The sequence below is a fragment of the Triticum urartu genome, chromosome 1 (assembly GCF_003073215.2).
Source record: "Triticum urartu cultivar G1812 chromosome 1, Tu2.1, whole genome shotgun sequence".
Lineage (NCBI taxonomy): Eukaryota > Viridiplantae > Streptophyta > Magnoliopsida > Poales > Poaceae > Triticum > Triticum urartu.
This window is the reverse complement of record NC_053022.1, coordinates 173,604,055-173,630,009: the sequence shown is the minus strand read 5'-3', so window position 1 is coordinate 173,630,009 and position 25,955 is coordinate 173,604,055. Positions and strand designations below refer to the sequence as shown.

At 46.9% G+C, this 25,955-nt stretch overlaps 1 protein-coding gene across 2 annotated transcripts; it reads right to left on the bottom strand.

The window, feature by feature from the left end:
- Positions 1 to 16,734: 16,734 nt before the first annotated feature.
- On the bottom strand, positions 16,735 to 20,254 carry LOC125553131. 2 transcript variants are annotated; one of them, XR_007303920.1, is made up of 3 exons: positions 19,637 to 20,254; positions 17,787 to 18,499; positions 16,735 to 17,324 (listed from the first exon to the last, which is right to left on the bottom strand). XR_007303920.1 is itself a non-coding variant. In XM_048716923.1 (2 exons), the coding sequence occupies exons 1-2, from the start codon at positions 20,122 to 20,124 to the stop codon at positions 18,232 to 18,234; spliced, it is 756 nt and encodes a 251-aa protein (XP_048572880.1). In that variant the 5' UTR covers positions 20,125 to 20,254; the 3' UTR covers positions 16,735 to 18,231. The 2 variants fall into 2 exon arrangements, 1 of the variants encoding a protein (XP_048572880.1); XM_048716923.1 differs by having other exon boundaries at positions 16,735 to 18,499.
- Between the last annotated feature and the right edge of the window lie 5,701 nt (positions 20,255 to 25,955).

Sequence of the window (25,955 nt, the reverse complement as noted above, 5' to 3'; positions counted from 1 at the left end):
TAAAAGTCTGTCCGAATCATGTTAGCAGTTGCCGCATTTTATGAAATCTGGCAAATGGATGTCAAAACTGTATTCCTTAATGGATTTCTTAGAGAAGAGTTGTATATGATGCAACCAGAAGGTTTTGTCGATCCTAAAGGTGCTAACAAAGTGAGCAAGCTCTAGCGATCCATCTATGGACTGGTGCAAGCATCTCGGAGTTGGAATATATGCTTTGATAAAGTGATCAAAGCATATGGTTTTATACAGACTTGTGGTGAAGCCTGTATTTACAAGAAAGTGAGTGGGAGCACTACAGCATTTCTGATAAGTATATATGAATGACATATTATTGATCAAAAATAATGTGGAATTTTCTGGAAAGCATAAAGGAGTGTTTGAAAAGAGTTTTTCAAAGAAAGACCTCGATAAAGCTGCTTACACATTGAGCATCAAGATCTATAGAGATAGATCAAGACGCTTGATAAGTTTTTTCAATGAGTACATACCTTGACAAGATTTTGAAGTAATTCAAAATGGAACAGTCGAAGAAGAAGTTCTTGCCTGTGTTGCAAGGTGTGAAGTTGAGTAAAGACTCAAAACCCGACCACAGCAGAAAATAGAAAGAGAATGAAAAGTCATTCCCTATACCTCAGTCATAGGTTCTATAAAGTATGCTATGCTTTGTACCAGACCTATTGTATACCTTAGCATGATTTTGGCAAGGGAATACAATAGTGATCTAGGAGTAGATCACTGGACAGCGGTCAAAATTATCCTTAAGAGGACTAAGGAAATATTTCTCGGTTATGAAGGTGATAAAAGAGTTCGTCGTAATGAGTTACGTCAATGCAAGTTTTTTACACCGATCTAGATGACTCTAAGTCTTGATCTAGATACATAATTAAAGTGGGAGCAAATAGCTAGAGTAGCTCCGTGCAGAGCATTGTAGACATAGAAATTTGCGAAATACATACGGATCTGAATATTGTAGACCCGTAGACTAAACTTCTCTCACAAGCAAAACATGATCACTCTTTGGGTATTAATCACATAGCGACGTGAACTAGATTATTGACTCTAGTAAACCCTTTGGGTATTAGTCACATGGAGATGTGAACTAATCACATAAAGATGTGAACTAGATTATTGACTCTAGTGCAAGTGGGAGAATGAAGGAAATATGCCCTAGAGGCAATAATAAAGTTATTATTTATTTCCTTATTTCATGATAAATTTTTATTATTCATGCTAGAATTGTATTAACCGGAAACATAATACATGTGTGAATACATAGACAAACAGAGTGTCACTAGTATGTCTCTACTTGACTAGCTTGTTGGTCAAAGATGGTTATGTTTCCTAACCATAGACATGAGTTGTCATTTGATAAACGGGATCACATCATTAGGAGAATGATGTGATTGAATTGACCCATTCCGTTAGCTTAGCACTTTGCTTTATTCATGACTTATACATGTTCCTATTGTTGGAAATATGCCCTAGAGGCAATAATAAAAAGCATTATTATTATATTTCCTTGTTCATGATAATTGTCTTTATTCATGCTATAATTGTGTTATCCGAAAATCGTAATACATGTGTGAATAACAGACACCAACATGTCCCTAGTAAGCCTCTAGTTGACTAGCTCGTTGATCAACAGATAGTCATGGTTTCCTGACTATGGACATTGGATGTCATTGATAACGAGATCACATCATTAGGAGAATGATGTGATGGACAAGACCCAATCCTAAACATAGCACAAGATCGTATAGATCGTTTGCTAGAGTTTTCCAATGTCAAAGTATCTTTTCCTTAGACCATGAGATCGTGTAACTCCCGGATACCGTAGGAGTGCTTTGGGTCTACCAAACGTCACAACGTAACTGGGTGACTATAAAGGTAGACTACGGGTATCTCCGAAAGCGTCTGTTGGGTTGACACGGATCAAGACTGGGATTTGTCACTCCGTATGACGGAGAGGTATCACTGGGCCCACTCGGTAATGCATCATCATAATGAGCTCAAAGTGACCAAGTGTCTGGTCACGGGATCATGCATTACGGTACGAGTAAAGTGACTTGCCGGTAACGAGATTGAACGAGGTATTGGGATACCGACGATCGAATCTCGGGCAAGTAACATATCGATTGACAAAGGGAATTGCATACGGGGTTGATTGAATCCTCGACATCGTGGTTCATCCGATGAGATCATCGTGGAGCATGTGGGAGCCAACATGGGTATCCAGATCCCGCTGTTGGTTATTGACCAGAGAGTCGTCTCGGTCATGTCTGCTTGTCTCCCGAACCCGTAGGGTCTACACACTTAAGGTTCGGTGACGCTAGGGTTGTGAAGATATGTATATGCAGTAACCCGAATATTGTTCGGAGTCCCGGATGAGATCCCGGACGTCACGAGGAGTTCCGGAATGGTCCGGAGGTAAAGAATTATATATAGGAAGTGTTGTTTCGGCCATCGGGACAAGTTTCGGGGTCACCGGTATTGTACCGGGACCACCGGAAGGGTCCCGGGGGTCCACCGGGTGGGGCCACCTATCCCGGGAGGGCCCATGGGCTGAAGTGGGAGGGAACCCAGCCCAAAGTGGGCTGGGGCGCCAACCCCCCAAGGGCCCATGAGCCTAGGGTTGGGGGGGAACCCTAAAGGGGGCGCCCCCTTGCTTGGGGGGCAAGCTCCCCACCCTTGGCCGCCGCCCCCCTAGTAGATCCATCTACTAGGGCCGGCGCCCCCCCCCCTTGGCACCCCTATATATAGTTGAGGAGAGGGGAGGACTTCATACCTGAGCTTTGGCGCCTCCCTCTCTCCCCGTTACGTCTCTCCCTCGTAGTATAGGCGAAGCCCTGCTACTGTGACGCCCTGCATCCACCACCACGCCGTCGTGCTGCTGGATCTTCATCAACCTCTCCTCCTCCCCTTGCTGGATCAAGAAGGAGGAGACGTCTCCCGTCCCGTACGTGTGTTGAACGCGGAGGTGCCGTCCGTTCGGCGCTTGGTCATCGGTGATTTGGATCACGTCGTGTTCGACTACATCATCACCGTTCTTTGAACGCTTCCGTGCGCGATCTACAAAGGTATGTAGATGCATCCGATGTCTCATTGCTAGATGAACTCCTATATGGATCTTGGTGAAACGAGTAGGAAAATTTTTGTTTTCTGCAACGTTCCCCAACAGTGGCATCATGAGCTAGGTCTATGCGTAGTTCTTCTTGCGCGAGTAGAACACAATTTGTTGTGGGCGTACATTTGTCAACTTTCTTGCCGCTACTAGTCTTATCTTGCTTCAGCGGTATTGTGGGATGAAGCGGCCCGGACCAACCTTACACGTACGCTTACGTGAGACCGGTTCCACCGACTAACATGCACTAGTTGCATAAGGTGGCTGGCGGGTGTCTGTCTCTCCCACTTTAGTTGGAGCGGATTCGATGAACAGGGTCCTTATGAAGGGTAAATAGAAGTTGATAAATCACGTTGTGGCTTTAACGTAGGTAAGAAGACATTCTTGCTAGAACCCTAATTCAGCCACGTAAAACTTGCAACAACAATTAGAGGACGTCTAACTTGTTTTTGCAGCAAGTGGTTTGTGATATGATATGGCCAAAGTTGTGATGAATGATGAATGATGAATGATCTATATGTGATGTATGAGATGTTCATGCTATTGTAATAGGAATCACGACTTGCATGTCGATGAGTATGACAACCGGCAGGAGCCATAGGAGTTGTCTTTATTCTTTTATATGACCTGCGTGTCATCGAGAATCGCCATGTAAATTACTTTGCTTTATTGCTAAACGCGTTAGCCATAGTAGTAGAAGTAATAGTTGGCGAGCAACTTCATGGAGACACGATGATGGAGATCATGATGATGGAGATCATGGTGTCAAGCCGGTGACAAGATGATCATGGAGCCCCAAGATGGAGATCAAAGGAGCTATGTGATATTGGCCATATCATGTCACGTTTATTATTTGATTGCATGTGATGTTTATCATGCTTTGCATCTTGTTTACTTAGAACGACGGTAGTAAATAAGATGATCCCTCATAACAATTTCAAGAAGTGTTCTCCCCTAACTGTGCACCGTTGCTAAAGTTCGTCGTTTCGAAGCACGCCGTGATGATCGGGTGTGATAGATCCTTACGTTCACATACAACGGGTGTAAGACAGTTTTACACATGCAAAACACTTAGGGTTAACTTGACGAGCCTAGCATGTACAGACATGGCCTCGGAACACAGAAGACCGAAAGGTCGAGCATGAGTCGTATAGAAGATATGATCAACATGAAGATGTTCACCGACGTTGACTAGTCCGTCTCACGTGATGATCGGACACGGTCTAGTTAACTCGGATCATGTAATACTTAGATGACTAGAGGGATTTCTAATCTAAGTGGGAGTTCATTAATAATTTGATTAGATGAACTTAATTATCATGAACTTAGTCTAAAATCTTTGCAATATGTCTTGTAGATCAAATGGCCAACGTAGTCCTCAACTTCAACGCGTTCCTAGAGAAAACCAAGCTGAAAGACGATGGCAGCAACTATACGGACTGGGTCCGGAACCTGAGGATCATCCTCATAGCTGCCAAGAAAGATTATGTCCTACAAGCACCGCTAGGTGATCCACCCGTCCCACAGAACCAAGACGTTATGAACGCTTGGCAGACACGTGTTGACGACTACTCCCTCGTTCAGTGCGGCATGCTTTACAGCTTAGAGCCGGGGCTCCAAAAGCGTTTTGAGAGACATGGAGCATATGAGATGTTCGAAGAGCTGAAAATGGTTTTTCAAGCTCATGCCCGGATCGAGAGATATGAAGTCTCCGATAAGTTCTTCAGCTGTAAGATGGAGGAAAATAGTTCTGTCAGTGAGCACATACTCACTATGTCTGGGTTACATAACCGCTTGTCTCAGCTGGGAGTTAATCTCCCGGATGATGCGGTCATTGACAGAATCCTCCAGTCGCTTCCACCAAGCTACAAGAGCTTTGTGATGAACTTCAACATGCAGGGGATGCAAAAGACCATTCCTGAGTTGTTCTCAATGCTGAAATCAGCGGAGGTAGAAGTCAAGAAGGAACATCAAGTGTTGATGGTCAATAAAACCACTAAGTTCAAGAAAGGCAAGGGTAAAAAGAACTTCAAGAAGGACGGCAAGGAGGTTGCCGCGCCCAGCAAGCAAGCTGTCGGGAAGAAGCCAAAGAATGGACCCAAGCCCGAGACTGAGTGCTTTTATTGCAAGGGAAGCGGTCACTGGAAGCGGAATTGCCCCAAATACTTAGCAGACAAGAAGGCCGGCAAAACAAAAGGTATATTTGATATACATGTAATTGATGTGTACCTTACCAGTACTCGTAGTGACTCCTGGGTATTTGATACCGGTGTCGTTGCTCATATTTGTAACTCACAGCAGGAGCTGCGGAATAAACGGAGATTGGCAAAGGACGAGGTGACGATGCGTGTCGGGAATGGTTCCAAGGTCGATGTGATCGCCGTCGGCACGCTGCCTCTACATTTACCTACGGGATTAGTTTTAAACCTCAATAATTGTTATTTAGTGCCAGCTTTGAGCATGAACATTGTATCGGGATCTCGTTTAATTCGAGATGGCTACTCATTTAAATCTGAGAATAATGGTTGTTCCATTTATATGAGAGATATGTTTTATGGTCATGCTCCTATGGTAAATGGTTTATTCTTAATGAATCTCGAGCGTATTGCTACACATATTCATAGTGTGAGTACCAAAAGATGTAAGGTTGATAATGATAGTCCCACATACTTGTGGCACTGCCGCCTTGGTCACATAGGTGTCAAACGCATGAAGAAGCTCCATGCAGATGGACTTTTAGAGTCTCTTGATTATGAATCATTTGACACGTGCGAACCATGCCTCATGGGTAAAATGACCAAGACTCCGTTCTCAGGAACAATGGAGCGAGCAACCAACTTATTGGAAATCATACATACTGATGTCTGCGGTCCAATGAGTGTTGAGGCTCGCGGAGGCTATCGTTATGTTCTCACCCTCACTGATGACTTGAGTAGATATGGGTATGTCTACTTAATGAAACACAAGTCTGAAACCTTTGAAAAGTTCAAGGAATTTCAGAGTGAGGTTGAAAATCAACGTGACAGGAAAATCAAGTTTCTACGATCAGATCGTGGAGGAGAATACTTGAGTCACGAGTTTGGCACACACTTAAGAAAATGTGGAATAGTTTCACAACTCACGCCGCCTGGAACACCTCAGCGTAACGGTGTGTCCGAACGTCGTAATCGCACTCTATTAGATATGGTGCGATCTATGATGTCTCTTGCCGATTTACCGCTATCCTTTTGGGGCTATGCTTTAGAGACTGCCGCATTCACTTTAAATAGGGCTCCGTCGAAATCCGTTGAGACGACACCGTATGAATTATGGTTTGGGAAGAAACCTAAGCTGTCGTTTCTAAAAGTTTGGGGATGCGATGCTTATGTCAAGAAACTTCAACCTGAAAAGCTCGAACCCAAGTCGGAAAAATGCGTCTTCATAGGATACCCAAAAGAAACTATTGGGTACACCTTCTACCTCAGATCCAAAGGCAAGATCTTTGTTGCCAAGAATGGGTCCTTTCTAGAGAAGAGTTTCTCTCGAAAGAAGTAAGTGGGAGGAAAGTAGAGCTTGATGAAGTATTACCTCTTGAACCGGAAACTGGCACAACTCAAGAAAATGTTCCTGAGGTGCCTGCACCGACTAGAGAGGAAGTTAATGATAATGATCAAGATACTTCTGATCAAGCTCCTACTGAAATTCGAAGGTCCACAAGGACACGTTCCGCACCAGAGTGGTACGGCAACCCTGTCTTGGAAATCATGTTGTTAGACAACGGTGAACCTTCGAACTATGAAGAAGCGATGGCGGGCCCGGATTCCGACAAATGGCTAGAAGCCATGAAATCCGAGATAGGATCCATGTATGAAAATGAAGTATGGACTTTGACTGACTTGCCCGTTGAACGGCGAGCCATAGAAAATAAATGGATCTTTAAGAAGAAGACAGACGCGGATGGAAATGTGACCATCTATAAAGCTAGGCTTGTCGCTAAGGGTTATCGAAAAGTTCAAGGGGTTGACTACGATGAGACTTTCTCACCGGTAGCGAAGCTGAAGTCCGTCCGAATCATGTTAGCAATTGCCGCATTTTACGATTATGAAATATGGCAAATGGACGTCAAAACGGCATTCCTTAATGGTTTCCTTAAGGAAGAATTGTATATGATGCAGCCGGAAGGTTTTGTCGATCCTAAGAATGCTGACAAGGTGTGCAAGCTCCAACGCTCGATTTATGGGCTGGTGCAAGCATCTCGGAGTTGGAACATTCGCTTTGATGAGATGATCAAAGCGTTTGGGTTTACACAGACTTATGGAGAAGCCTGTGTTTACAAGAAAGTGAGTGGGAGCTCTGTAGCATTTCTCATACTATATGTAGATGACATACTTTTGATGGGAAATGATATAGAACTCTTGGACAGCATCAAGGCCTACTTGAATAAGAGTTTTTCAATGAAGGACCTTGGAGAAGCTGCTTATATATTAGGCATCAAAATCTATAGAGATAGATCAAGACGCCTCATAGGTCTTTCACAAAGCACATACTTTGATAAGATATTGAAGAAGTTCAATATGGATCAGTCTAAGAAGGGGTTCTTGCCTGTATTACAAGGTGTGAAATTGAGCTCAGCTCAATGTCCGACCACGGCGGAAGAGATGAGTGTCATCCCCTATGCCTCGGCCATAGGGTCTATTATGTATGCCATGCTGTGTACCAGACCTGATGTAAACCTTGCCGTAAGTTTGGTAGGAAGGTACCAAAGTAATCCCGGCAAGGAACACTGGACAGCGGTTAAGAATATCCTGAAGTACCTGAAAAGGACTAAGGAAATGTTTCTCGTTTATGGAGGTGACGAAGAGCTCGTCGTAAAGGGTTACGTCGACGCTAGCTTCGACACAGATCTGGATGACTCTAAGTCACAAACCGGATACGTGTATATTTTGAATGGAGGGGCAGTAAGCTGGTGCAGTTGCAAGCAAAGCGTTGTGGCAGGATCTACATGTGAAGCCGAGTACATGGCAGCCTCGGAGGCAGCACAAGAAGCAATCTGGGTGAAGGAGTTCATTACCGACCTAGGAGTCATTCCCAATGCGTCGGGCCCAATGACTCTCTTCTGTGACAACACTGGAGATATTGCCCTTGCCAAGGAGCCCAGGTTTCACAGGAAGACCAGGCATATCAAGCGTCGCTTCAAGTAGGCCCAGGTTTCACAGGAAGATGAGTGTCGTCCCCTATGCCTCGGCCATAGGGTCTATCATGTATGCTATGCTGTGTACCAGACCTGATGTAAACCTTGCCATAAGTTTGGTAGGAAGGTACCAAAGTAATCCCGGCACGGAACACTGGACAGCGGTCAAGAATATCCTGAAGTACCTGAAGAGGACTAAGGATATGTTTCTCGTTTATGGAGGTGACGAAGAGCTCGTCGTAAAGGGTTACGTCGATGCTAGCTTCGACATAGATCTGGATGACTCTAAGTCACAAAACGGATACATGTATATTTTGAATGGAGGGGCAGCAAGTTGGTGCAGCTGCAAGCAAAGCGTCGTGGCGGGATCTACATGTGAAGCGGAGTACATGGCAGCCTCGGAGGCAGCACATGAAGCAATATGGGTGAAGGAGTTCATCACCGACCTAGGAGTCATACCCAATGCGTCGGGGCCAATCAAACTCTTTTGTGACAACACTGGAGCTATTGCACTTGCCAAGGAGCCCAGGTTTCACAAGAAGACAAGGCACATCAAGCGTCGCTTCAACTCCATTCGTGAAAATGTTCAAGATGGAGACATAGAGATTTGTAAAGTACATACGGACCTGAATGTAGCATATCCGTTGACTAAACCTCTCCCTAGAGCAAAACATGATCAACACCAGAATTCCATGGGTGTTCGATTCATCACAATGTAACTAGATTATTGACTCTAGTGCAAGTGGGAGACTGTTGGAAATATGCCCTAGAGGCAATAATAAAAAGCATTATTATTATATTTCCTTGTTCATGATAATTGTCTTTATTCATGCTATAATTGTGTTATCCGGAAATCGTAATACACGTGTGAATAACAGACACCAACATGTCCCTAGTAAGCCTCTAGTTGACTAGCTCGTTGATCAACAGATAGTCATGGTTTCCTGACTATGGACATTGGATGTCATTGATAACGAGATCACATCATTAGGAGAATGATGTGATGGACAAGACCCAATCCTAAACATAGCACAAGATCGTATAGTTCGTTTGCTAGAGTTTTCCAATGTCAAAGTATCTTTTCCTTAGACCATGAGATCGTGTAACTCCCGGATACCGTAGGAGTGCTTTGGGTCTACCAAACGTCACAACGTAACTGGGTGACTATAAAGGTAGACTACGGGTATCTCCGAAAGCGTCTGTTGGGTTGACACGGATCAAGACTGGGATTTGTCACTCCGTATGACGGAGAGGTATCACTGGGCCCACTCGGTAATGCATCATCATAATGAGCTCAAAGTGACCAAGTGGGTTCTGGTCACCGGGATCATGCATTACGGTACGAGTAAAGTGACTTGCCGGTAACGAGATTGAACGAGGTATTGGGATACCGACGATCGAATCTCGGGCAAGTAACATATCGATTGACAAAGGGAATTGCATACGGGGTTGATTGAATCCTCGACATCGTGGTTCATCCGATGAGATCATCATGGAGCATGTGGGAGCCAACATGGGTATCAGATCCCGCTGTTGGTTATTGACCGGAGAGTCGTCTCGGTCATGTCTACATGTCTCCCGAACCCGTAGGGTCTACACACTTAAGGTTCGGTGACGCTAGGGTTGTGAAGATATGTATATGCAGTAACCCGAATATTGTTCGGAGTCCCGGATGAGATCCCGGACGTCACGAGGAGTTCCGGAATGGTCCGGAGGTAAAGAATTATATATAGGAAGTGCTGTTTCGGCCATCGGGACAAGTTTCGGGGTCACCGGTATTGTACCGGGACCACCGGAAGGGTCCCGGGGGTCCACCGGGTGGGGCCACCTATCCCGGGGGGCCCCATGGGCTGAAGTGGGAGGGAACCCAGCCCAAAGTGGGCTGGGGCGCCAACCCCCCAAGGGCCCATGAGCCTAGGTTGGGGGGGAACCCTAAAGGGGGCGCCCCCTTGCTTGGGGGGCAAGCCCCCCACCCTTGGCCGCCGCCCCCCTAGTAGATCCATCTACTAGGGCCGGCGCCCCCCCCTTTGGCACCCCTATATATAGTTGAGGAGAGGGGAGGACTTCATACCTGAGCTTTGGCGCCTCCCTCTCTCCCCGTTACGTCTCTCCCTCGTAGTATAGGCGAAGCCCTGCTACTGTGACGCCCTGCATCCACCACCACGCCGTCGTGCTGCTGGATCTTCATCAACCTCTCCTCCTCCCCTTGCTGGATCAAGAAGGAGGAGACGTCTCCCGTCCCGTACGTGTGTTGAACGCGGAGGTGCCGTCCGTTCAGCGCTTGGTCATCGGTGATTTGGATCACGTCGTGTTCGACTACATCATCACCGTTCTTTGAACGCTTCCGTGCGCGATCTACAAAGGTATGTAGATGCATCTGATGTCTCGTTGCTAGATGAACTCCTAGATGGATCTTGGTGAAACGAGTAGGAAAATTTTTGTTTTCTGCAACGTTCCCCAACACCTATGACTATGAGATTATTCAACTCCCGAATACCGGAGGAACACTTTGTGTGCTACCAAACGTCACAACGTAACTGGGTGATTATAAAGGTGATCTACAGGTGTCTCTGATGGTACTTGTTGAGTTGGCATAGATCGAGATTAGGATTTGTCACTCCGATTATCGGAGAGGTATCTCTGGACCCTCTCGGTAATGCACATCACTATAAGCCTTGCAAGCAATGCAACTAATGAGTTAGTTGCAGGATCATGCATTACAGAAACGAGTAAAGAGACTTTCCAGTAATGAGATTGAACTAGGTATTGAGATACCAACGATCGAATCTCGGGCAAGTAACATACCGATGACAAAGGGAACAACGTATGTTGTTATGCGTTTTGACTGATAAAGATCTTCGTAGAATATGTAGGAGCCAATATGAGCATCCAGGTTCCGCTATTGGTTATTGACCGAAGACGTGTCTCGGTCATGTCTACATAGTTCTCGAGCCCGTAGGGTCCGCACGCTTAACGTTCGGTGACGATCGGTAATATGAGTTTGTGTGTTTTGATGTAACGAAGGTAGTTCGGAGTCCCGGATGAGATCGGGGACATGACGAGGAGTCTCGAAATGGTCGAGACGTAAAGATCGGGGACATAACGCTTTTTTTATTTTCCTATGAAATGTGAAGGATAGGAACCAATCCTATGTAGGAATAGGAATCCATTCCTATGAACCAAAGGGCTCTAAAGGAAAAAAATCATATAAGAATCCTATCTTCTAAAATTCTTATGAAATTCCTCTAAACTAAACCAAAGGAGAGATTGGATTAATTCCTGCAGCCAATAGTTCCAGTACAGACTATATGTGCAATGAAGTAATGCAGCGAGCACTGTATGGTGGTGAAGAATTTCTCTTGAATTTTGTACAACATTCAAATTATCATCCAGAAAATGTGTGTGTTGTTTCTCAATAGGCACATATGCAAATTTATCTTTCTGTTGGTTGTTTGTTCTCCTGGCAGCATCCCGAGTATACATATGTGACGCTATGGGAGTTCTTTTTTTGTGTGATCATGAGAGGAATACGATAGGCCAACCAATTCTACCATGTGAACACAATCGTTGGTACATTTTGAAGTTTTCTTTCCAAAGTGCCATATTAATTATTTGGTCCTGTACACTCTAATTAGGATGGATGTTTCTTTTTTTCACCTTCAAATATACATTTTTGCTTGGCCTACTGTATTTGCTCTTTTACAGTTAAAAATGCATGCTTGCAATATATAGCTGCTAATCTGATGCTTAAATATTTAATTTGCAGTGTGATGTTCCGTGGTTCCGAATCAGGCGCACCTCGTCGTCGTGGAGAGCATGAGTAGATGGGTCTTCATGGTGGGGTGGAGCTGCAGGGGAGGGAAGGTTGCTGACGACAGGGGGAAGGAGGAGGCCGACGAGGAGGGCAAACAGCAAGTTGATGGATGTCCAGCTGTCTCAACAGCCAGATAGATTGTTTTGGAAACTGACTAAGGACAGCAGGTTCTCGGTCAAATCCATGTATCTGGATGTCATAAACACTAGTGTCATTCCTTGTCGAAGCACGTCTGAAAAGTTAAGGTACCTTCGCGAATCAAAGTGTTTATGTGGTTTGTGCATAAACAAGTGATTTTAACAAAAGATAACCTGGCAAAACGCAATTGGGTGGGTTCTGCTAGGTGTAGCTTTTGTGATTGTAACGAAACTATAAGGCACCTCTTTCTAGATTGTCCACTGGCTAAGATTCTTTAGCGTTCGATTCATATTGCTTTTAATATTACTCCACCTACCTCTATCAATATGTTATTTGGAACATGGCTTGATGGGGTTAACTTGGATGTAGCAAGACACATTCGTGTCGGAGTGTGTGCCTTGTTATGGGCAGTATGAAACTGCAGAAATGATTTGGTTTTTAACAGAAAAACGAACTTTCACTTTTTGCAGGTTATCTTCAGGGCCACGGCATTAATCCGTATGTGGTCGTTACTCACTCCGACGGAGGCCAGGGGGCGTTTGGCTACTGCGTCTACCCGATGGGAGATGGTAGCTCGGGGTATTTTCAACCGGTTTGGATGGCAGTCATGTAATAGGATAGGCATGTAGTGCTTCTATTTTATTTGCCAGCCGGTTGTGGCTTTCTTAATTAGGCTCGTTGAAGCAGCTTGTTTTATTTTACCTTTAAATATTCGACTTTTTTGTGACTATTTTTTTTTTTAATTATAGGCCGTATGCATCTTTCTGATGCAGAGGCCGGGGTAATACCCCTTTTTTAAAAAAAAAAAAGCAGGGCGAAGGGGCACGGCGAGCCCATCAGGGGGAAAAAGCAGGGTGAGTGACGCTAGCGGGAGGAAGGAGCAGGGCGAGGCCTTGTGACCTGCGTCCTCCTTGCGGTGAGCGGCTTTTCTACTCGTTTAGCATGTGTGCGGCACTGCGGACAGGCGACGATGGGCAGATTTTGGGGAGCGGCACGAACATCAAGCAATGGCTGATGACAAGGTGAGCTTCCCCTCCGCTCCTGATCTCTCTGTCTCTCTACGCACACACACACACACCATCACACGATAATCTCCTCCTGATCTTGCTATTTATGCATCTCCATATGTCATTGGTTTCTTCCGATTTGCAGGGATTATAGGAAGCAAGCGTATGTGGGTGGGTTCTTTCTTCTTGCATGAAATTGTTCTACTAATTCCTCAATGCTCTGTTCATGACTTTGTTCAGAATGTATATATATATATATAGGGTTGTTATAGAAGTATCCCATATATCAGAGGTGCAGCTAACTGTACTTTCAGGCATTGTTCCAAATATCGTACAGTTAATCAGCATCTCAGTCAGTTAATCGCTACTCGGTGGGTCACCGAATAGCCGATTGACTGATTTATCGGGCGGATAACTGATCTATCAACCGAATAATTGAAAAATTCACCTATGTATCTCTATTCGGCATCCAACCGATATGGTACCAGTTACCGATATCCTGAACATTGCTTTTAGGGATAAGCTCGTCAATGCAGGAAAATCTAAAAGAAAGCGACTAAAATCAACTTAAAGGTACAGCCTATATTCTGGTACTGTGGAAATTAATATTCTGGTATGTTATTGGGAATCATGAGTTTGCTGACAGTGAGACCCATTAGTTAGAATGGGTTCAGAAAGCAGTATCTATGTAGATGTGATGTACTGGTATTTTGATCCATTGTGCCACCCATACTTCACCTATCTGGATTATTTAGCTCGAGCTATTTGCAGAATCTTATACTTCAATAAGCACAAGAATATTAATTTTTGGAGCAGTAGAGTATATATAGCTATATAGAGTTAGTCATGATCGGGTTCCAGTATGTTATGTAGGTTCGGCATATCATAAATACTGAAGCATAAAATCAGTACCATTTCTTTGAATCTGCCTGTAGTTATCCAATCTGGTTTGGTTTTTCTTTTACTATCTTATGCTCTTTGGACTTTTTTACTTTGTATGCATATATCTCAAGCTTACGAACTATGGTTCATATTTTAGAGAAAAAATGGTGCACACCGGTGTTATCAAGTATGTCTGAGACTACATGTATTGATTTATAAACACATTCATGTATTTGCAACCTTATAAAGTGAAATAACTGAGGTACTGGATCATTTCCTTTTAGTTTGTCATGTTTTGTTGAAGAATAGCTTCTGCATTGTTTGCTTGCAGAACTTTGATAGAGGAAAAGTTATTATGAGTGAAATTGTGGACAAAAGGACCTAGAAAGGTCAAAGAAATACATCGAGATGTTGCAAGTTTCATTATGTTCTATTGCTACTACTACGTCTATACTTGCTAGCATTCATGCAATTTATCCTCCCATGATCATTATCTATGCTAGAGTCCGTTGTAGGGAGAATGGGCATAGACCTTAAACTTATTATGTCAATTATAATGATGGTAACTAGGTTCTCCTTTTGATCAGGCTCAGTTAAAAAAAGAAATAACTTGGTTAAGGGGCTCTCTGATGATGATTTTTTGAATATATGCTCTGAATTGAAACACACACAAAATAGCTACTGCATCTTGGAAGTCCTCGTGGCAAAGAGTTTATAGAAAAGATACACCAATACAACTGCCTCTTTGCGTTTACTTCCATGGGAACTACTGTTGGCCGTTCGGTAGATGATGTTAAGGACCCAAATATATACAAAATAAATGGTCGGGTTTGTCATTGAATGGGGTCTCTTATGCCTAAGAAAGGAAACACCCCAAAGTATGCCGAACTCTATATATATATGATACCCAGAATGAGATAAAGAACATGATTTAAGCTTTAGATTAGGGTGAAAAGTGTAATGGTGATTTAGATGAATCCATTGTTGAAGGCTTGATGCACATGCTTGCTGCGCACAATTCTTCTATCAAAACGTTTTGATCAACTAGAGAAATACTAGAAGCCAATAAACATGCTGAGATAGCCATACGTTCAGTCTTCCTATGACTGACGAGCTAGCTTCTTTAATGTTTGGTGTTTACGGTGGAAGCTTGCATGCCTGCAGGTCGACTCTAGAGGATCCCCGGGTACCGAGCTCGAATTCGCCCTATAGTGAGTCGTATTACAATTCACTGGCCGTCGTTTTACAACGTCGTGACTGGGAAAACCCTGGCGTTACCTATATTGGTTCACACCCTCTTGATACAAGCAAAAGAACGAGGCTCAGCATGAAGGATTATTATTCCTATTGCCTCCACTACAGACCAGAGCATCATAATCCATATCTTTGTTGTGGTTTGCTCTCATCACAGGCCATTGTAGATGCACATGCTTGCATAGACAAGTGAAGGTTGCATTTTATCATGAAGGCTAATAATGATCTTAGAGCGGAAAACTTGCAAGGGGTTACTGATGCTGTTGGAAAAGGGTATGCGGATGCAAGTTCTATTGGCAAGAAAAACATACTTCCATCCTCTTTTACTGGTGGCCGACGTTATATGGTCAAGAACTTCCAAGATGCAGTAGCTATTTCGCATGCGTTTGGCCAATCAGACATTTTTAATAATCCATGTATTAGTCCAGACGAATGCGGGCCATATCTGTGCATCAAAGCAGTTCGAGGCAATAAGAAAGGGGCAGGAATCTCACCAGATTTAGAGCGACACGAAGAGCCTCTCTCACCGAATGAGGCATCTTTTGGTTCATAGGATAGGATTATTATAGGAATAGGAATCTTGTAGGAAATGAGATGACATGTATCTCAAATCCTATGAGTAGGAATAGGAAACAAGATGTCATTTGGTTGACACCAAAGAAATTTTTCCATTGAGTCTAGGCTCTTTTTTATTTTCCTATGAAATGTGGAGGATAGAAACCAATCCTATGTAGGAATAGAAATCCATTCCTACAAACCAAAGGGCTCTAAAGGAAAAAATCCTATAAAAATCCTATCCTCTAAAATTCCTATGAAATTCCTCTAAATCAAAGGAAGCCTTGAAGCTGTGGAAGAAGAGGGGATAAACAAATTGATCGATACCCTGCCGCTTCATATTCTACACCGAGCGGGCCAGCCCAGGAAAACTCTTCGAGAGCCGGACACCGAACGGGCCAGCCCAGGAAAACTCTTCGAGCCAGACACCAAGCGGGCTAGCCTAGGAAACCTTAAACTCTCTAAATGCTATTACACATTCACATTTTTTAGCGAATTAATAAAGGAGTAAATAAAAGACATGCATATGTTTTTAAGCAATAGGGCATGTACTTTCGCCACAAATACATGTTTCTTTTCATACATAAGGATCTATTATATCATTGTACACTACAATTTTCAAAGCAATCATAGTTTGAAATGGGACTCTACGCCTAAGTGGTTGCTAAAAAATATTTTTACCGAGAAAGATAAACCTTTTCAAAAAAGTCATTGTATAGATTTTGAAAGACAATTCTATCTTAATTTTTCATACCAAGGCATGTATTTTTGTTTTAAATTAGACTCTATACTATTAAGTTAAGCCGTGTATATTCATATCATTATACACAACATTCCACTGTTTCCTATTAGAGGGGATTAAACCATGGAACTTTTTTCATCGCGGACATGGCTTTAGCGTGCCTCTGCGCCATTTGGCGCAACAGGTCCACTAGTTTGATATAAGCTTAAGCATGCACATCCATGTGTTGCTGGTACCACAACATCCATTAATTCATAAGTAACTATTCATGCAACGAAGATGCTAAATTTGATTGCAGTACCAGGCAACTATCCTTTGTATGTATGGCTCCTCCCTTGCATCAATATCAGCAATGCAGCAACATCTCATACTGCTTGCAGGGTCCTCTGTGGACATCTTCCGTACAATGCAACCATTCCAACTAAATCAGGCAAAAATAAACATCAACATGTACATGCCCTCTCCTCATCCATGTCATAAACATCAACATGTACATGCTATTCCCTCCTCATAGTACCTTATTTGAATGGCTCCTTCAGGATTGGCACAAAACCACTGTCTCCATAGCATCCTTGGCACAAAGCAACAATCTCAATCCTTTCTGGAGAAGTATGTGCCGTAAACAAGGTTGAAGATTTCATCTGGAAAAATAGGAACGGTGTATACTTCACAAGGTGGACATTTTCCAATAACATATCTAAAGAAACACCAAGCTGAATAACAGGACAGCCATCACACAGTATACATTACCAAGCTGAAAAAAGCATACTCCCTCCGTTCCTAAATATAGGGTGTATAGTTTTTGGCACGAAAATTAAAGAACGCACGTGGAGTGAAAATTTCACAAGTTTTGGGCGAGATTACACCTGACTAATTGACATGAGAAAATAGAGGAGTTTGCCTAATATAAGTAAATGTAATCAAATCCCTAAAAAAAATATTCAAACGAGTGGTACAACGCAAGACACCTTATATTTCGAACTTTTTCTACAAAATCTATACACCTTATATCAAGGAACGGAGGGAGTATTATTTACTTCAAAAGAGGTACTCAGTTTAAAACCAATTCAGGATGTGAAACCTGAACACGCTTCACAACTCACCATGTTCTTCAAAATCGGCAGTTGGCAATGAACCGACCCAGTAAATCTAACTCAGGCCTTCATTTAGGATAAATTACCATCAGAAGATGAATAAAATTAACCATGGCAATCCTGCAGCATGTTCAGGAAGTCATCAGAAGCATTTTGATACATAAATGCTCTCCTGACATGTGTGCATTTTGCGAACCCTCAACCTTGATACTTGACACTCCACCACTAGCTCGTTGGATAAACTCTTCATATGAAATTTGCTGTAACTGACAACCATCAGGGTCATGTTGTCATCCAGTCATGCACAGCTGCACGCCACATATATTTTCAATATTCCATATCTTTCAAGGAAGAGTGCAGTAACCCGCAGGGTTAGTTATCAACACTCGGTAAACCTCAGGATGCCTGACATTTTCCTACAGTTTATGTAACAAATGAGATCTCAGGGTATAGCTCAGCCAACTTTCCCATCTTTGGGGCATTTCTTCCCTGCTACAACACTTCGGGATTCTCTCCTCCTGGCCTGGATCTGACGGACACATTCGGCAACTAAGACACTAAAATCTGGGGAGATCTGGCCAATAGGGGGTGGATTAAAGCCAACTTTCTTATAAGCCTGTGATATGTTCTTCTGAGATCTTTGCAAATGAACATTGCAGAGGGAGGGAACTGAAGCTTTTAGGATGGGCCTGCTGCAAGTAATTTGCCCAATCTGTGCACCACTGAAACATTATCAAGAACCTAGTTAGCATTGCTACTGTAAATTTCAGTAAATAGAAGAGGCCTAGAGAAGTGATGACTCGTTCTCAGACATAATTAAGTACATTGGTGGCAGCAAAAACTACAAAACACTTGAATTTCAGAAAATATGATCCTAAAGAATAAGCAAATCATACTAATCGCAAACCTAGGTAATCCCACAACTCGAAGCATAAACATTTCTGTTCTCAGATGACAGAATGAGAAGCTCAAATCTACACAGCAAATTGGTAAAAACTCAAAGAATACTTTGGTTCAAAGTCTCATCCAAGGTACATCAGTGCACAAACAAGACAGGAGATCAAGCATTGCGGTAAAACCCTAATTCTGGGTACAATTATTTATGTTTAGCGTAGATTGGGGATTTTTTTTTTGCTACAAGAACCTATAGTAGATAGAACGGCACACTAATTGACAACTACTCCCTCCATTCCGAATTACTTGTCTTAGATTTGTCTAGATACGGATGTATCTAGCACTAAGATGAGGGAGTAGTACGCTACACGGAGTAGTACGCTACACGTGCTATAGTAGATAGAACAGCACACTAATTGACAACTAGTACGCTACACGTGCGAGTTTAGATAACCAAAGTACTGACAGCATATTGATATAAGATATTATAATAGGCTAAGGTGTATATTCAGAGTCACATTTGCATTAAGTATAAGATGTAGATTTGATTCCTGTCATTCATCTCACTAAAAATAGAATTATAGCCATAGAATACTCTATTACTGTGATATATACTACAGAAAACTCAAGTTTAATGTATAAGAATAGCTAAGTACTCTATCTGGAAAGATAAATGTGTTTTAGGAGTATCATGCCTTAGTCTTGACCCAAAATAAAAATCGTAGTGTTATTCGTACACTATACAGTTGTATAGAGGTTAGAAATGCCACCTGCATACTAGTATGTCGTTCTTCAAATAAAACTACTGATCCAATCACACCAGAAAGAGAGACAGCCAATCAAACAACTCCAAAGAGACATCCCTAGATGGCTAGATCCAGAGCAAACACCACGACCGAAACAGGAACTCTAACCAGACCAAGGTTCCAAGTTTTACTCTGTATTATGAGCATTAAGAGGTTCACCTCTTGATGATTTGACCGCATCCCTTGTACAGGGCCTGATTGGGATCGGAGAGGATGTGGGAGTGGCAGTACTTGGCCATCGGCATCGCCCGCACCTTGCAGCCCGTGAACCCACACTTCTTCCTCCTCGGCACCGCCGCCGGCCCAGGCTTCGCCTCCGAGCACGCGGCCGACGGGGGCTGCTCGGCCTCGAGCGGACTGCGGCCGAGCTCCCAGACGTACTGGCGGTGCCGCGCGCGCACCTCCTCTGCCATCGCCCAGTACAGCCGGCGGTACACACCAACGAGCCGCGCCGTGCGTCGGCGCCTCCGGCGTAGCACCTCCTCCCGCGTGAGCGCCTCCGCCGTGGCCTCCATCTCCGGCGACGGCGGGCCGCTGGGGGAGCTAGGGTTTCGGGCCGCCGTCGCCGCCGCCTCGGCCTCCACCTTGGGTACTGGCGCCGTCGCCTCCGGGCTCATCGTGGCGGCCGGCCGGTAAGAGGAGGTCATGGCGTGCCGAGATTCTCGCCGGATTTGGGGGAAAGCGGAGGAGTTCGGCTAGGGGCAGGAAGGGAGGACCGGATGGCTCGGGCCGACGGAAGATGGGGAAGTAGAGTCGAGCCGCATGGAGGCTGGGTGTTTTTTTTTTATGGGGCTGGGTGTTTAACCGTTTGTTCCACGTGAGAAAAAAGTTCGTTTGGAGCGTGTTTGGTTAAGTGCATGGATTTTTCTTTTTTCTTTTTGAGGGTAAATGTCGCCGCTTTATTTTCTTAAACGAAGTTCGGAATCTCGTCCGCGATCACATCCAGAATACATTCTGGCGGCGATCCAAACCAAACCTTACATAGTTCTTCTCCTACCCCTAACTTAGCTAATTTATGCGCGGCAACATTTGCGGAACGTCTAACCCACGAGACTATAAAATCAACAAAACTACGTAGCATGGTCTTGATCTCCTCTAGCCAAGGCCCTGAAGCAGACATGTTCTTCTCTGGGTTGTTGATAGTTTGTACGAGAGCCTGGCTGTCCAGCTCGACGTGTACCCTCTGAACATTAATTTCTGTCGCAACCAACAGAGCACGTTTGCATGCCATAATCTCTGCTACTACCGGGTCAGCAGCCGTGGGGAAAAAGTGACATGCACTAGCGAGGAAGCCTCCGTTGTTATCCCGGAGCACAACACCGCCTCCTCCCTTTCCACCATGCCGTGATGTTGCACCATCAGCGTTTGCTTTGACCCACCCGGCATCCGGCGCATGCCATCTCTAAATAATAGCAGGTTTGGTCTGACTGTCTGGCTTCACATGGACTTCCCTCCATTCCTTCACAAACAAACAGACTCGTTCTACAATTTCATGTGGAGCATCAATACGTTTCCCATTCTTTGTGTCGTTGCGGGCCAACCAAAGGCCATATAATGCGTGGATCATTATCTCCTTCTCATCGTCATTAGCAGCGGCAAACCAACCAAGCAGCCAGTTGGCTAGCTCGCTCTGGGAGCCGGTGAAGATCGGTGGAGCAGCCACCACGACTCCCTTTTCCGAGCGCAGCTGGTCCCAAAACTGGACTGAATGTTAGCACCTATAAATCCATGGTTAAAGCCCTGATTGGTTCATAAGTTCTAGGACTTTTTTTAGCCCCAACTTATAAGTCCAAAGTCCCTAAAAAGTCCCTACCTGTTTGGTTTCTGAGACTTATAAGTCTGTATAAGACCATATTACAACTATAAGTCCCTTCTTGATAGTCTTATTTCATAAGTTTCAAATGCCTACTCTAAGTCTCTATAAGTCCCTCCTGTTTGGTTTAGATGGGACTTATAGGGAATTTTTTAAGTTCCTAGACCAATAAGTCCCTGGAAACAAACACCCTCTAAGTGCATGGATTTAGGTGTGGTTCTGCGCAACAACTTAGGCGAGGCTATTGCGGGTGTAGCTAACCCAATATCACGTGTACTGGACGCGGCCTCGGCAGAAAATTTGGCCATACTCAAGGGATTCTGTCGGATTTCGGGTTCCGGCAGACCCTTGAGGTTCGAACACTAGGGTGCGCGCGGAGATCTCTCCCTACCGATCTACGTCCAATCTCCTCGCGTGATCTAAACTGGAAACAACGAACAACACAAGGGACACGAGATTTATACTGGTTTGGGCCACCGTTGTGGTGTAATACCCTACTCCAGTGTGTGGTGTGGTGGATTGCCTCAGGGGCTGATGATGAACAGTACAAGGGAAGAACAACCTCGCGAGAGGTGTTCTTGAGCTGGTGCGATGAACTGCTTGGGTGAGTTCAGTCGCCTCTTTCTCTCTCTGCTAGGGTTCTACCAGATCTCTCGATGTCTCTCTTTCATCCCTCCGGGGTGTCTCCTTGCTTTTGTGGTGGCTAGCTCTATTTATAGCGGCCCTGGGCCTCTTCCCCAAATAATGAGCGGGAAGGGCGCCAATAATTGGCCATTTTGAAGGGGAACATATAGTACAAGTTATTCTGACCAAAGGTGGTCTTCGGCTGCCAAAAGCTCTGGTGATGACGCCGTCTTGGGCTCCACGGTGACCTCCGTCCTGCCGCTCTGCTGGTCTTGGTCTCGTTGCACCGGAATGGTAACCTTTGCCCGATGCCTTGGCATGTGCTTGCCCCCTTTGCACCAAAGGGGAAATAAGGACACTGCGCAGGCTGGCGCCCGCCTGGTCTCGATCGTCATGGCTTGCGTCACGGGCTCCTCGCGAAGTATCCCCGCCTTGATCTCTCCGCCTCCTCGCGAGCCTGCCTGATGAGGCTGCCTCCGAGGAAGCTTTCCGTCGTCCGCCCCGCGAAGCTTGGCCCCTCGCGAGAGTCTTGAGCTTGAGCTGATGAAGATGGGACGCGCTGGGCCCCCACTTGAGCCACGCCGCAGGCCGCAGGCAGGAAAGTCTGGGGATCCCCGTTCCCAGAACACCGACAGTAGCCCTCGGGCCCACGGTGCGCCCGGGCTTGGCCTAGCAGGGAAGCGAAGGGGCAAGCGCGAAGCGCCGCGGGCCCTAACAGCCTGCGGCCTTGGGCGCCGCGTGGCGATTGATTGGACATGGGCGTCTGCGCTTCCCCTCGATGCCTCGGCGACCGCACGACTTGACAAGTCCCTGCATGCAGAGAAACTGGTCATGATTACCTGCGATCGTGGTGCTCGGCGGTTGGCCTCCTCCGGCTATAAGTACGGGGCTGGGCGAGCCCCTTCAGTCCATCCCTTCCTGCTGCTCCTTTCCTTCTTCTTCCTCGTTCTTGCTCCTCCTTACGCCAATGGCACCAATCCGCCGGTTTTCTGCAGAAGAGAAGGGAAAGGCCCCCGAGAGGGTCCTGACCCACTTCCGCCGAAGAAGCGGCCGGTCCTCTACCACCGAGAAGAGGGTGCTCAGCAGGAGGCACCGAGGCCCTGGTACGAGCGGCCGCCGCCTGGGTTTCCGCTACCCTTGCACGCCTGCGTCGTAGGTCCTGGGGGAGAAGGTGTCGAGCAACATCGACGATGCCGCCATTGACGCCGGCGAGTCACGGTGGTGCGTGTCGTTCCTCCTGGAGTCCACGCCGAGCGCTCCTCTCGCGAGCTCGTGCTCCACGCCGCCATGCCTCCGAGCTCTTGGATTCGCCTTCCTCCCTCCTTCGCCTTCGAGATGCCACCGAGCGGGGCTCTGGAGTTCTGCCTGCAGCACGCTGACTGCGGTACCCTTGCGACCGGAGCGGAGGTCACGGTCGTCGCTCCGGGCAAGGTCTTCATGACCCGGGGCTGGGGCGAAATCGCCCGGGTCTGCCGGACGGTAGGTGCCCTCATGATTCATCTTGAATACGACGGCGACTCCCTGATATTCTTCAAGGTCTTCGATGGTGAAGGACGCCGGCTGGAGTGCTGCCTCAGGGAGAGCGGCAGGGGCAACGAACCGGCGAGGACCTGGCCCGCCCATCGGCCCTCCAGCAGCTCCTCAGGCGGCAGCGGAGGAGCTGGGGAATCCAGTGGCTCCCCCGAGCTCCTCGCGACTCCGGAGACGAGCGACGACAGCTACGAGCCCCCGAGCTCGCGCCGTGCTCGGAGCGGGGCAGCCGCGTCCAGCCGCCGACGCCACTGATCTGGATGGGGTTGGCGCCGGCGTTGGGCAGCGCACTGTTGATGATGGCATCCCTTGCGGAGGTGCGGGCAATTAGCGTTCCTTAGGATTAGTACTCTTGTTCCCTGTGAGGAATCAAAGCAACACCCCGTGGGGGTATGTAAGGCGCCTGCCATGTCTTTTGTGAACATTATATCCTTAATATGAATCAATGCAAGGTGCTTGTCCTGTCTCGGCTCGGCTCCCTCTTTCTATCCTCACAAGGACTTGGCGCTCTACGCTGATAGGTCCCAGTCCCCAGGCAGGCTTCAGACGTCGCTGGTATGCCAGGTCGCGATGCCGTGGTCAAGGCCAGGAGGTGAGCGGCCCGAGGTCCGGTAAGAGCCCCCGAGTCGCGATGCTCGGGAGGTCCCCTTCAGCGCTCAAGCAGCCCTCGCTGGGCGAGAAAGGAAGGCAACGTCGCCATGACAGAGCCGCACTGGGCGAGGGTTTGGCGCTGCGTTGGTCCAACTCTTGTAAGGGCGTGACTTATCTCTTGAGTTTGGTGTAGTTCCTCGATGAAGCGCCCGGCCCGAGTGGTGGCAGCTGAGGCGCCGCTGAGTTAGGTCCTCGCGAGCTTCTTCCCACTCCCCCGCACTTCCCTTAATGCTCTACATCCTCAGGTCCGGCCCTCGAGCAAGCTCAGCCGCTGCTGGTATGACAGGTCGCGATGCTGTGGGTCAAGGCCAGGGGGTGAGGGCTGGAGAGCCAGTAGGAGCCCATGAGTCGCAATGCTCAGGCGCCCCCTTTTAACGTGCAAGCGGTCCGTGCCGGAGAGAGGGAGTGGCAGCTCGCGACGTCCCTGGCGTTGCTCCTAGAGTAGGTCCTGCACACCAATCATAAAGAGAAACAAGACCTGTTGTTACGGTTGCCAGCCAACCTTTGGTCGCTCCGGGGGAGTGATTGGGGCACTGAGGGCCTGGTGAGGTGGCGCCTTGCGGGGCTGCCACGGCCAGAGCTCGACCACTCAGATTTATCGGCGTTGCAGGGACGGGCCCGTGCGTAGATGCCGTGCCAGAGCGAGCGGCTCCATAGGTAGGCGTCAATCGAGCAGGCGATTAGGTCGGGTATGTTAAGCATGTAGGAGAAAATTCATTTTAAGTAGACGCGGGAAAAGCAAACGCCGCTGGGCCAGGCCCGAGTAGCTCGGGGATGATGCAGCCCGAGGGGCGCCCCCAACAAGGTAAGTAAAGAGCGTAAGCAAAACGGATACATGCCGCAGGGACGGACCCACGCGACCTGGGAATGATGCGGCCCTGTGGGCGCTCCCAGCTAAAAACGGAACTTAGAAAGATGTCACCTGGTGCCGTTGAAGATGGAGTGATGCTGAAGAAGCGGGCGATGCGCGATGAAGACGCCGATCCTCACGAGCCCCCAGGCCGAGGAGCCTCGGGAGGCTCCGGGGGCGCAGGTGGGTCTCCGAGGGCCATCTCCATCTCCGCCAGGACCGCACCTCATGAGCCTCCAGAATGCTCCTCAGCAGGCGCTGATGAGCGGCGACCACGTCCGGCAGGCTGAAAGGTATGCGAACGTAGCTGTGAGGTGGACCCTCGCAACGCCCCGCGCGCGAAGGCCAGAGGCGCTCCAAAGACGCGGCTCGGTTGAGCCCTGGCACGCCGATGCAGATGCGCAGCCCACCATCCTCGCCTGGATGTGGGGCTACGGCGGGCGAGCGGCGGCTGCCGCGCATGACTCTCGACTCTTGTAGCTCCTGGGTGTTCCTTGCGATGAACTCCTGTGGGTTTGGTCTTCCTTGCCTTATACCGTCCTGAGGGAAACGTGCCTGGAAGCACCCCTCCAAGTGGTGCCCGAGCGCCTCCCTCGCGACCTTGGCAAAGTCGGTGGCTCCAAGAAAGAGCCCCCGAGCCCTGCCTGAGGGCGCCGGGCGCGCCTTCCTATGCGAGAGAGGGTGGCGCTCCCTGATTGGACGCAGATCCTGACGCAACACCTCCGGAGGCGCCTGCCTCCTGATGGCTTGGGCCAGGCGAAACCTTCTTCTTCTTGAGGGTCGCCTCGGGAAGTCTTCCGTTTCTGTGGTCCGGGTCTTCGATTGTTGCGGCTTGGAACGCGCGCTCGAGTGAACACACTGCGTCCCTTTCTTCACAGGGTACGGTGATGACTCCACCGTTTCCTGGCATCTTGAGGACATTGTATCCATGGTGAGTCACTACCATGAACTTGGCCAGGGCTAGGTACCCGAGGATGGTGTTGTATGGCAGACGGATGTGGGCGACGTCG

Coding starts and splice junctions, on each gene's coding strand:
- LOC125553131 (XM_048716923.1), bottom strand. CDS start 20,124: ATGACCTCCTCTTACCGGCCGGCCGCCACGATGAGCCCGGAGGCGACG. Junction 18,500..19,636: donor TGCGGTCAAATCATCAAGAG/GTGAACCTCTTA, acceptor ATAATGTTTCAG/TGGTGCACAGATTGGGCAAA.